This window comes from Budorcas taxicolor, chromosome 21 (assembly GCF_023091745.1).
Source record: "Budorcas taxicolor isolate Tak-1 chromosome 21, Takin1.1, whole genome shotgun sequence".
NCBI lineage: Eukaryota > Metazoa > Chordata > Mammalia > Artiodactyla > Bovidae > Budorcas > Budorcas taxicolor.
In genome coordinates, this window is record NC_068930.1 from 60,611,481 (window position 1) to 60,624,432 (window position 12,952).

Here is a 12,952-nt window from a genome sequence, read left to right on the forward strand (position 1 = left end):
TTGTCAGATGAAATTTCTTCTTAAATTTTAGCTAATGAACAATTCAACATTCAAAAGGGCTTCAAAGGGGGATGGAGAATGAGGGAAGGGGAGAATCTAAAAGGCCCATTTCAGAGAGACATGGTTAACTTTCACAAAAATCATCCCACTGCAATGACCCAGCAAGACTCTCTGCATCCCAATTAAAGAATGTTTATCAAAACTAAAGACTTTCTTATTTACAAATCCATTCAGTACTGTGCCTTCTGTAATTCGAAGCTATTTAAACATGATGCAAGCGTCAAGTCACAGTACAAATTTCAATACAGTTTTGTTGGTAAATTATTTTCATGTTCTAAATGGTTATCTCTGGCAAGCTCTCTCTACCTACTAAAAGATGTACAGCAGAAGCAGACATCCACACTTCCTAACTCAACTGTAAACAGCTCCAGTCACAAGAGGAAAAATAAAATGAAACTGCTACTAAAACTGAAGGCCAAATTTCATCTATCACACATTCACAGTGGGCAATACATGCTGTTTTCCATACACTGTATGCAACAGAAGGAAACTTGCACACCATGCTCCTCCTATTTTTCTCAATTTCAAAAGAAAAGGAAATAACAGGGTACAGGAAAGAGGGTTACAACACAGCCTTAAAGTTCTGACATAACTGAGGAGAGAGCCACAAAGCATCTGACAATGGATGTGCTCACACGTGACAGTTCTCTTTTACTCTCAAACACTCGTGTAGAGCTGATTTCAGAGTACAGGAATGCACTGCAGTCATGAAATAATGATCCCTTCTCAGAGGGCTTAAAAACCTCAAGAAACATTACCGTCTTTCAACAGAGTAGTAGAAAATAATGAAAACCAGGTAACAGGGAAACTGTGATCAGAGAAAATAAAGATGAGAAACCACCCAAGTGCACGATACAGTCAGAAGGAAAACAGCTTATTCTGGAACTGCTGCTATTATCAAAACAGAGAATACACTGTCCTACAAGGTTAATTTGGTTAAAGAGAAATAAGAGCAACTATTAGATGATAAAAGTGAGCCAGATTCACTATGCAGAAGGGAGGAAAAGAAGACAAAGTGTGTGGGGAAAGTTCTCTGGCCAGAGCTAGTTATAATTAGTTGGTCTGCAAAAAGATCCAAGAAAAATGCCCTAATTTTAGATATGTTAGATATTGCACACTCAAGAAAGAAAAAAGAACATTTAGAAAACTCTTTTAAATTTCTTTAATTGCTGAATGCCTCTTTGGCTAGTGTTTGGAGGATCATTTTTTAGGCCTAAAACTGATGTATTTTTCCACCTTATTATTGTTTTGTTTGCAAACCACCTAAGTCTTTTTTCCTCTGTTGAAAATTGTTCTCTTTGACACGTTACCAAAATGGACCCTATGTTGTAACCACACAGGACAATATTGGAAAGACTGAATATCTAAATGATTTGTGAAAGGTATTACTTTTTTCCTTCTGTTTTGAGATTACTTCTAACAGTTTCTAAAGACATGGTCACAGCTGCCTGAAGCATGTCTTCTTCACTCATAGAATCACCTGTTGGGGATAAAACACACATTCCTTAGAAAGTTCTGGAAAATTTCCAAAGTCATCAAAAGGTAAGTGCTCAGAAACTATTTACTTGACTACTATAGTTTCTTTCCTTTTTTTGATTCTGAAAGTTTACAAACAGTAAAATCCACTCTGACAGTTCCTCAAGTTTTGACAAATACCAAGTGGTATAACCATCACCACCACCCAGATACAGACAGAACCATTCCATGCACCCAAATATTCCCTCATGCTGTCTTTGCAGTCAGTCCCAATCCCTAGGTCTAGGCAACCACCGACATGTTTTTTGCCCTACAGTTCTGCCTTTTCCTGCATGTCAACACAAATGGAATCATGCATTGTGTATGCAACCTTTGAATATGGCATCTTAAACAAAAGCATTATGCTAAGGGAAAGAAAATTTAACTTTGTGTCTGTCAATGATACATACATTACTGAAAAGTTTGTTTTGATAATTATTTATGCACAGGAAGGTGCAAAGATAGTTCAAAGAGGTCCTGTGTACACTGGCTAAATTTCACCTAATAATTAAATCTTACGTAACTACAGCTCAAACCTAAATCTGAATACTGACATTGGTATTTGCAATGTTGTGCGTAGTTCTATGGTATTTTGTTGTATGTGAAGATCTGTGTAACCACCACCATCAACACCACCACAGTCCAGACTGAGAACCACCAAAATCTCCCTCCTGCCATCCCTTTTTGTCCACACTCACTTCTCTTCCCTGTCCCCCCGACATTCCTTAACTGCAGGCAACTGCTAATTTGCTTTCCATCTCTATCAATTTGTCATTTTTAGAATGCTACACACTTAGAATCCTACAGTGTGAGATCTTTTCAGATTTATTTTTTTGTACTCAGCATAATGCCCTTGAAATATATCTAAGCTGCTGCATGTATCCACAACTAGTTTCTTTTTTAAAAAAGTTAAAAAAAATTTTTTTTAATTCTTTTCGCCACACCACATGCCATGCAGGATCTCAGTTCCCTGACCAATGACCTAACCTGTGCCCCTAGGAGTGGAAGCACAGAAGTCTTAACCACTGAACCAGCAGGGAAGTTCCTGGTTTCTTTTTAATACTGAGATGTATCCGTGGGATGGATGCACCGCAGTTGGTTTAACCATTCACCTACTGTAGCACACTTGTTTTTTCCAGTTTTTATCATGACAAAGATGCTATGAACATTCAAGTACAGGTTTTTGCATGGATAGAAGTTTTAATTTCTCTAGGATTAAATGGGAATATAACTGATGGCTGTATTGTCACTGTATATTCAGGTTTTATAGAAATTACCAAATTATTTTCCAGAGTGGCTGCACCAGTTCAAATGAAAGTTAAAAATCTTACCTCCCTTTACTTTCCTCTGATTATAATTGCCTTAAGTATTTCCTATAATTTATAGTAAAAACCAAATCAGTTATAATTCTTCCTGCAATCGTAAAATATAATTTAGAAAACTGAAAAGGAGAGGCAAGTCTATTGTGTTTACACATATTTTTTTTCCTCCTACTGTTCTTTTTAAGTATTTATTTATTTGGCTATGCTATGTTTTAGTTGCAGCATGCAGGATCTTTTTTTTGTGTTTGTGTGCGTTGTGTGTGGCACAGGGGGTATCTTTTACTTGCAGCATGGAAACTCTTAGTTGTGGCAGGTGGGATACAGTTCCCCATTGTTGTTCAGTCACTCAGTTGTGTCCGACTCTGCCATGCCGTGGATTGCACCACACCAGGCTTCCCTGTCCTTCACCATCTCCTGGAGTCCAGTCAAACTCATGCCCAATGAGTCAGTGAGGCCATCCAACTATCTCATTCTCTGTCATCCTCTATTTTTCTGCCTTCAAATTTTCTCAGCACCAGGGTCTTCTCCAGTCAGTCAGCTCTTCACATCAAGTGGCCAAAGTATTGGAGCTTCAGCTTCAACATCCGTCCTTCCAATGAATATTCAGGGTTGATTTCCTTTAGGATTGACTGGTTGGATCTCTTTGTTGTACAAGGGACTCGCAAGAGTCTTCTTCAACACCACAGTTCGAAGGCATCAATTCTTCAGTGCTCAGCCTTTTTTATTGTCCAGTTATCACATCTATACATGACTACTGGAAAAATCATAGCTTTGATTATACAGACCTTTGTAAGCAAAGTAATATCTCTACTTTTTAATATACTGTCTAGGTTTTTTTTATTTTAGTTGGAGGATAATTACAATATTGTGGTGGTTTTTGCCACACATCGACATGAACAGGGATGGCTGCACACGTGTCCCCTCGTCCTGAACCCCCCTCTGACCTCCCTCCCCATCCCATCCCTCTGGGTTGTCCCAGAGCACCAGTTTTGAGTGCCCTGCTTCCTGCACTGAACTTGCACTGGTCATCTATTTTTACCTATGGTAATATACATACTTCAATGCTGTTCTCTCAAAATCACCCCTCTCTCACCTTCTCCCACATAGCCCAAAAGTCTGTTCTTTACATGCGTCTTTCACTGCCTTGTATATAGGATTGTCATTACTGTCTTTCTAAATTCCATATATATGCATTAATATACTGTACTGGTGTTTCTCTTTCTGACTTACTTCACTCTGTATAATAGGCTCCAGTTTCACCCAACTCATTAGAACTGACTCAAATGCACCTTTTCTTATAGCTGAGTAACATCCCATTGTGCATATGTACCTCAACTTCCTTATCCGTTCGTCTGCCGATGGACATCTAGGTTGCTTTCATGTTCTAGCTATTGTAAACAGTGCTGCAATGAACACTGGGGTATATGTGTCTCTTTCAATTGTGGTTTCCTCATTATGTATGCCTAGCAGTGGGACTGCTGGGTCATATGGCAGTTCTATTTCCAGGTTTTTAAGGGAATATTCATATTGTTCTCCTGGAGAAGGCAATGGCACCTCACTCCAGTACTCTTGCTTGGAAAATCCCATGGACGGAGGAGCCTGGTAGGCTGCAGTCCATGGGGTCGTGAAGAGTAGGACACAACAGTGACTTCACTTTCACTTTTCAGTTTCATGCATTAGAGAAGGAAATGGCAACCCACTCCAGTGTTCTTGCCTGGAGAATCCCAGGGACGGGGAGCCTGGTGGGCTGCCGTCTATGGGGTTGCACAGAGTCAGACACGACTGAAGTGACTTAGCATACTGTTCTCCATAGTAGGTGTACCAGTTTGCATTCCCACCTAGAGTGTAAGAGGCTTCCCTTTTCTCCACAACCTCCTCAGCATTTATCATTTGTAGACTTTTTAATGGCAGCCATTCTGACTGGCATGAGATGGTACACTGTGGTTTTGATTTGCATTTCTCTGATGAGTGACGTTGAGCAACTTTTCATGTTTTTTTTAGCCCTCTGTATGTCTTCTTTGGAGAAATGTCTGCTTAGTTCTTTGGCCCACTTTTTGATTGGATCGTTCATTTTTCTAGTATTGAGCTGCATGAGCTGCTTGTACATTTTTGAGATTAATTCTTTGTCAGTTGTTTTGTTTGCTATTATTTTCTCCCATTCTGAAGGCCCCCTTTTCACCTTGCTTATAGTTTCCTTAGTTGTGCAAAAGCTTTCAGTTTAATTAGGTCCCATTTGTTTATTTTTGTTTTTATTTCCATTCCTCTGGAAGGTGGGTAATAGAGTATCTTGCTGTGATTTATGTCAGATAGTGTTCTGCCTATGTTTCCCTCTAAGAGTTTTATAGTTTCCAGTCTTACATTTAGATCTTTAATTCATTTTGAGTTTATCTTTGTGTATGGTGTTAGAAAGTGTTCTAGTTTCATTCTTTCACAGGTGGTTGACCAGTTTTCCCAGCACCACTTGTTAAAGAGATTGTCTTTTCTCCATTGTATATTTTTGCCTCCTTATAGGTTTCTCAGGAGACAGGTAATGTGATCTGGTATCCCCATCTTTTTAATACTTTTCCACAATTTGCTGTGATCCCCACAGTCAAAGACTTTAGCACAGTCAATCAAGCAGATGTTTTTCTGGAATTTCCTTGCTTTGTCTATGATCAATGACTCCACAGAGTAGGCTTTTCTTGGGGCAAAAAGAAAATCAAGGCTACTAACCACTCTGTCTTTCTCTGGTCCTGAGCTTCCCAACCAGTTTGTCTTCTCTCTGCCTTTCAGATTCTGCTTATATTTGCTTTACACAAAAGCCCAGGGTTGTTAACTGTACTTAGCAGAATGTGTAAGAAAAAGTACCAGTTCATTCCTTTTTATTGCTAATAGTAGTCCTTTGTTTGGATCTAACAGTTTCTGTGTCTATTCATCTGAAGAACAACCTTTAAGCAGCTTCCTGTTTGGGGCTATTATGAACAAATCAGCTAGAGCATTCACAGTAAGTTTTCGTGTGAATCTAATTTTCTTTTCTCTTGGTTAGAAACTAGGAGTTGGACTACTGGATTCCATGGTTAAGTGTACATTTAAGTTTGTAAGAAAATACTAAACTGTTTTCCAGAGTTGTTGTACCATTTTACACTCCTACTAACAATGTATGAGAGTCCCAGTTGCTCTGATTCTTGCCTGCATTTGGTATTGTCAATTTAATTATTTTCTTAAGTCTTTCTTGTAAGTGTGTAATGGCATCTCTTTGTGGGTTTAGTTTGCATTTCCCTAATGACTAGTGATGTTGAGTATATGCCCAATTTTCATCCATATACCTGGTAAAGTGTTCAAATCCTTTGCCCATCTTTTTGAGTTATTTTCTTAGTTTTGAGAGTTCTTTTCATGTCCTACTTACAAGTTCTTTGTTGGATAGTTTCTTTTTCACTCAGTTTCTACTACCAATAACTGGCCAACATTCAAGACCTATTTATTAAACCAAGGTCTAATAAGTAATTCTAGACTTCTATGTTGTAATGCAGACTACACTTAAGTGTTTTTAGTTTTCCAGGTAGTAAAATGAACTTATTTTCCACCTACTATTATTCATTATCTTTGAGTAACTTTTGGAAAATGTACCAATTACTGTGACATTGCAAGTACTATTTATAATTTTAAAGCAAAACATTCATTGAGTGTTTTAAGGACACAAGTACATTAAGGCGTTAGCCTGCTCCTTAATCCAAGAAAGTTTAGTAGGTCACAAATTCATTCAAGAATTTCAGTATAATGAAAGAGAGGAGAAAAAAGCCTACAAAGCCAAAAATCACATGGAGGCTGTGTGTCAAAGAGAGCATGCAGGTAAGAAACATGATGTATGGTCAGGAGGCGTACCTAGATCCCTGTCAGGTGCTTCAGAACTTGTGCTCGACTTTTCACACAGATGTGTAAGCTGTCCTGGCAGAGCTTGTTGCTGCTGCTGCTGCTGCTGCTGCTGCTGCCTGAAACATTCAAGAGCGAATGTACATTTAAAAAACAAAACCCAAGAATAAACATGCCATGAGAAAAACCATTCCCATGGAAAATAAATGGTTCCACGAAACAAAAGTGTCACTGGCTTGAACACCCCAGAAGAAGGCAAGAGCAATCATTCTGACAGAAAACAAACGTGATTACCAAAGGGTAGAGGAGGGGGAGAATAAATGAGTTTGGGATTAATAGATATATACTACTATATATAAAATATATAACAAGGTCCTACTGTATAGCATAGGGAACTATATTCAATACCTTACAATAACATATAATGGAAACGAATCTGAAAAAGAGTATACATATATACATATATCTCAACAATTTTGCTGTACACCTGAAATTAACACATTGTAAATCAACTACACTTCAATTTTTTAAAGAAAGAGCAATCAGTCTGACATAAATTACTGAAAGCATCACAGTGCTGATCCTAGAAAACCTAGATAGAAAATTCACATTTATCAGACAAATTAACAGGTAGGTATTTTCACCGTAAAAATAACACACTGCACCAATGGAGTCACTGTTTGTATGCAAATGTGTTGGTTTACAGGTCCTTAATATTGTTGGAAGTCACTGAAAATTAGCACCTTTGAAAAGATAAAGCATCTCAAATTACGGGCAGATTAAAATGATCCTTCCATGGCTGGCTCCTTCCTGTCAATCGTATCTAGGCTTCAGTATCTCCTCAGAGGCTTCCCTGGTGGCTCTGATGGTGAAGAGTCTGCCTGCCAATGCAGGAGACCCAGATTTGATACCCAGGTCAGGAAGAGCCCTTGAAGGAGGAAATGGCAACCCACTCCAGTATTCTTGCCTGGTGAGTCCTATGGACACAGGATATTTCCTGACTGTTCGAGCTAAAGCAGCCACCTGCCATTCTCACACTCTCATTTAATTTTCAGTATAAACTAGCATCATCTGATATTCTTTTGCCTGTCTCCCTCTGTAGAATCATAAACTAACGAGAGCACAAAGCTTATCCTGCTTGTTTCTCCAGTACCTAAACCTGTGCTTGTCACCAAATACTTTATGAATGAAAGAAATGAAAACTATTTAAGCTGCATTATCAAGTTTCAGTAATACCTGCTGCATTAAAGTAAATTCTCCCTGTATTTTTTTTCAAAAGGAAAATCCATGTCATAACAATTCACACATTAAAACGTTTAAACATGATGGTTATGATGTAAATAGGTAGGACAGTATCCTTACACTCAGAAAATATACTTACGCTTTGAGAAATATAATGGGAAATTGTGTTTGTAAGTTATTGTAAAGTGGTTCAGAAAGATCAAAAATTGGGAAATCTAGGTGGAGGGTATAAGGAACTCTGAACTATTTCTGCTTTTACATCAATTTAAAATTACTTCATATATATACATATGTATATGCTAAAAATTAAAAAAAAAAACTTATAAACAGCCAACAATCTAAGCAAGAAGTTATAGCTTTCAAAAAAACGCATAAAAAGATTTTTAAAGGAAGCAGAATTTTTTTTTATGAATACAAAATTATTTAACGGGGTAATGAATGATACTTTGTTTTTTTATCAAACTCACCCTCTAAGGTATTTCTTTTTTTTTTTACTGTTTTTTTAAATTTATTTTTTTATTGAAAGTTAATTGCTTCACAGAATTTTGTTGTTTTCTGTCAAACCTCAACATGAATCAGCCATAGGTATATATATATATCCCCTCCCTTTTGAACCTCCCTCCCATCTCCTTCCCCATTCCACCCCTCTAGGTTGATACACAGCCCCTATTTGAGTTTCCTGAGCCATAAAGCAAATTCCCACTGGCAATCTATTTTACATACGGTAATGTAAGTTTCCATGTTACTCTCTCCATACATCTCACCCTCTTCTCCCCTCTCCCCATGTCCATAAGTCTATTCTCTATGTCTGTTTCTCCACTGCTGTCCTGTAAATAAATTCTTCAGAACCATTTTTCTAGATTCCGTATATGTGCGTTAGAATACGATATTTATCTTTCTTTCTGACTCACTTCACTCTGTATAATAGGTTCTGGGTTCATCTACCTCATCAGAACTGACTCAAATGCTTTTCTTTTTGTGGCTGAGCAATATTCCATTGTGTGTATGTACCACAGCTTCTTTATCCATTCATCTGTCGATGGGCATCTAGGTTGCTTCCATGTTCTAGCTACTGTAAACAGCGCTGCAATGAACAATGAGATACATGTGTCTTTTTCAACTCTGGTTTCCTCAGGGTACATGCCTAGGAGTGGGATTGCTGGCTCATATGGTGGTTTTATCCCTAGTTTTTTAAGGAATCTCCATACTGTCTTCCATCATGGCTGTATCAATTTACATTCCCACCAATAGTGCAAGAGCATTCCCTTTTCTCCACACCCTCTCCAGCATTTACTGTTTGTAGACTTTTTGATGATGGCCATTCTGACTGATGTAAGGTGGTATCTCATGGTTATGATTTGTATTTCTCTAATAATAGTGATGTTGAGCATCTTTTCTTGTGTTTGTTAGCCATCTGTATGTCTTCTTTGGAGAAATGTCTGTTTAGGTCTCTTTCCCACTTTTTGATTGGGTTGTTTTTCTGGTATTAAGTTGTATGAGCTGCTTGTATATTTTGGAAATTAATCCTTTGTCAGCTGTTACATTTGCTATTATTTTCTCTCATTCTGAGGGTTGTCTTTTCACCTTGCTTACAGTTTCCTTTGCTGTGCAAAAGCTTTTAAGTTTAATCAGGTCCCATTTGTTTACTTTTGTTTTTATTTCCATTACTCTAGGAGGTGGGTCATAGAGGATCTTGCTTTGATTTATGTCATACAGTGTTCTGCCTATGTTTTCCTGTAAGAGTTTTATAGTTTCTGGTCTTACGTTTAGGTCTTTAATCCATTTTGACTTTATCTTTGTGTATGGTGTTAGGAAATACTCTAATTTCCTTCTTTTACATGTAGCTGTCCAGTTTTCCCAGCACCATTTATTGAAGAGGCTGTCTTTGACCCATTGTATATTCTTGCCTCCTTTGTCAAAAATAAGGTACCCATAGGTGCATGGGTTTATCTCTGGGCTTTCTATCTTGTTCCATTGGTCTATATTTCTATTTTTGCACCAGTACCATACTGTCTTGATGATTGCAGCTTTGTAGTATAATCTGAAGTCAGGAAGAAGCAGAATTTTTAAATGCCCAGTAACACAATAGGGCTTCCCTTGTAGCTCAGATGGTAAAGCATCCGCCTGCAATGCAGGAGACCTGGGTTCAATCCCTAGGTTGGGAAAACCCCCTGGAGAGGAAATGGCTACCCACTCCAGTATTCTTACTTGGAAAATCCCATGGACAGGGGAGCCTGGTGGGCTACAGTTCATTGGGTCACAAAGAGTCAGACATGACTGCGCAACTAACACATACAACACTATAAAATAGAATAGAATAGCAGACTTTTTTCTAGGGCCCCTCTTAATCTTGTGTTTTAAATATAAGCAACGAGGCAAATTCAGCCAGTGGGACTTGCAGTTTTTCCCTGCTGGCCTCTGAGCCAGACACTGATGTATGCACAGGTTCTGGGGAGCATGGCTAATAAAGGACACATAGGCAGTGGGCTCCCACAAGCATACTCTGATTCTGGAATGTGACATGAAAAAGACAGGCTGTGAGGTAAAAGGAATTCCTGGCGCATCCTCTCCATGCCCTCCTCCCCCTCCATTCAAGAAAGTATTTCAGAATGCAAGGGAGTGATAGGTGAGAGAGTGCCTTTAGAGAGATAACCTTCATTCTACTTCCAAGTGAGAAGTAAATCAACTGCCAGCCTTGAGAGTATTTTGACACCTTTCCTACGTGGGGACACTGTAAGATGGACCATGTTCAAACAGTAAATCAGCATCCTTTCCCCCTGTGCCTTCTAACATGCCTTCAGCATGAGAAAGGCTGGAAAACTGAAAACGACATGTCTTTGACTGTTTTCGAGCTAGGAGTCTGGCTACCAGTTAAACACATGCCTGAGACTTACACGGCAGAGGAGGTACCGTCATCTTCCTGCAGCTTTGGTGGGTCTCTGCTGGCAAGTAAAGCCACGGAGATGCCAGTTCCACAATCCTGCTTCCTGGCAGCTGCAGCGGGGGCCAGACTGCAGGTTCCCATGTCTAGGCAACTGTGGTGGCAGCTTCCTGGTCCTAGGGTCACAGCTAAAGCAGTGTGTTCTTAAACTCGATATCCTGATTCCGCTTTGTCCAAAGGAGGCTTGAGAGGGAGGGGATATATGTATATTTACGGCTGATTCACACTGTTGCACAGCAGAAACCAACACAACACTGGAAAGCAATTATCCTCCAGTTAAACATTTTAAAAATCTCTAAGTAGTTTCTGTTTTTTAAGCCGGACTCTGATAAACTACATCACACCACTGAAGTGGTAGTTCAAGTATTAGGTAATCAAAAAATCACAGTAACCCATGACTATGAAAATATTGGGTTTTCCTGGTGGCTCAGATGGTAAAGAATCTGCCTGCAATGCAGGAGATCCAAGTTCAATTCCTGGGTCAGGAAGATTCCCCTGGAGAAGGCAATGGCTCCCTTGTTTCTCTCCTGGTTAAGAACCACTTTTTCAGTGACAGAGAGAAAGAATCAGCATCATTTCAGAGTTATATCTGGAGAAGTCATTAATAATGCTAAGTTTATCTGTAGGCTACTTCACAGTTTACAAAACAGTTTTATATACATTGCCTCATTTGATGTTCATAACATGGGAGTTAAGGTTTTACAATGATATAGCTGATAAAGTAGAGTTTTGCTCAGGGTTCTATATGTACCATGGATTTGGAGATTACCACCGGGAAAAAATATCACAGCTACGAAAGTATCAGCTAAGAACGCCTACTCATAAACTATAAATTTGTAACAGGTAGACTTTCAACAGTATTTTCACGCTTAATCCATAAACACTGTGGCTAAACTGTGGCTACTACATTAAGTATGAAGCTTCAAATACTCTACAGGAAAAAAAAAAAAAAAACACCTATAAATTTCAATGAGTAACAAATTAGCACCAGGGTATCTGGAAAAGATCAGAAGGAAGAAATGGCTCCACAGGCTTACAGCCAAGTTCTCCACAATACAAACTATTGTGACAAGGACCCATCTAGGTTTAATAATCAGCAATTCTAGTGAAAGGCAAAAATCAGTTTCTCAGCTCCTTCAATCATGAGTCCTACAAGATTCTGAACGCTAACTAAAGTTAAACAGCAACCCCAAGAAGTTAGGTCTTAACTCTTCTCAGCAACAACTAACTGTGTAAAACATTCTCTAGGTCTACTCAAGTTACCACCCGTATTTTCAAAGTCAAATTAGGAGGTAGGGGATAGGAAGCTGAAGCTGGAACCATCACTATACTTTCTTACCCAATCAACTAATCGCCATCAGAAAGGAGACTCAGACATTTTTAAAAGGGCCCAACATTGAATAAAACATTTGCATTAGTTATAGCTAGCATTCTGCTTGTTATAACTTACTTAGTCATTATGAAATGTTAGTTACTGCATTATCCTTTGTGCTATAAAAATTTTAATTTACTGGAAGTTCTACATTTTTAATCCAAAAAATCTTAAAAACTTTCTTTAATAAAAGAGGGATTTGTTTTTATACTTTAAAGATGGTTTCCTTTTCTTGGATGTACTTGTGAATTTAACAGTTTCTCTATAAAGTATGTTTATGTTTATTCTGGAAAAAACTAAAGTCTCAAAAAAGCATGGTAGAGGTATCACTTGGAAACTGTTTTGGAGAGCAGTTTAGAAATCTTTACCAAGGCTTTAAAAATGTTCTTGTGCTTTAATTTAGTAATCTGAAATTTTCAGGATAATTAGAAGAAATGATGAGAGATGTGAGGCATAAAGTTAATACAAGGATTGCTCTTTGCATTATTAATTATAACAGCAAAAATCAATAGGTTCATAAATTGTGATACATACATTTTATAAACTACAACACAGCCTCTTGCAAAAAATATTCACAATCATGGGAATATGTGATATACAATATACGTGCATTTCTGTGAGTAGAAGTGTGACTGTCAAAACAATATCATT

General features: G+C 38.2%; 1 protein-coding gene across 1 annotated transcript in view; it reads right to left on the reverse strand.

The window, feature by feature from the left end:
* Positions 1 to 1,445: 1,445 nt before the first annotated feature.
* The window catches only part of ATXN3 (ataxin 3), a 34,290-nt gene continuing 22,783 nt past the window's right edge, over positions 1,446 to 12,952 (reverse strand). The window contains exons 10-11 of the mRNA XM_052659842.1: positions 6,759 to 6,865; positions 1,446 to 1,540 (exon numbers count right to left, since the gene is read on the reverse strand). Coding sequence (XP_052515802.1) covers positions 1,446 to 1,540; positions 6,759 to 6,865 — 202 coding nt within the window. The remainder of the gene's footprint in view (positions 1,541 to 6,758; positions 6,866 to 12,952) is intronic.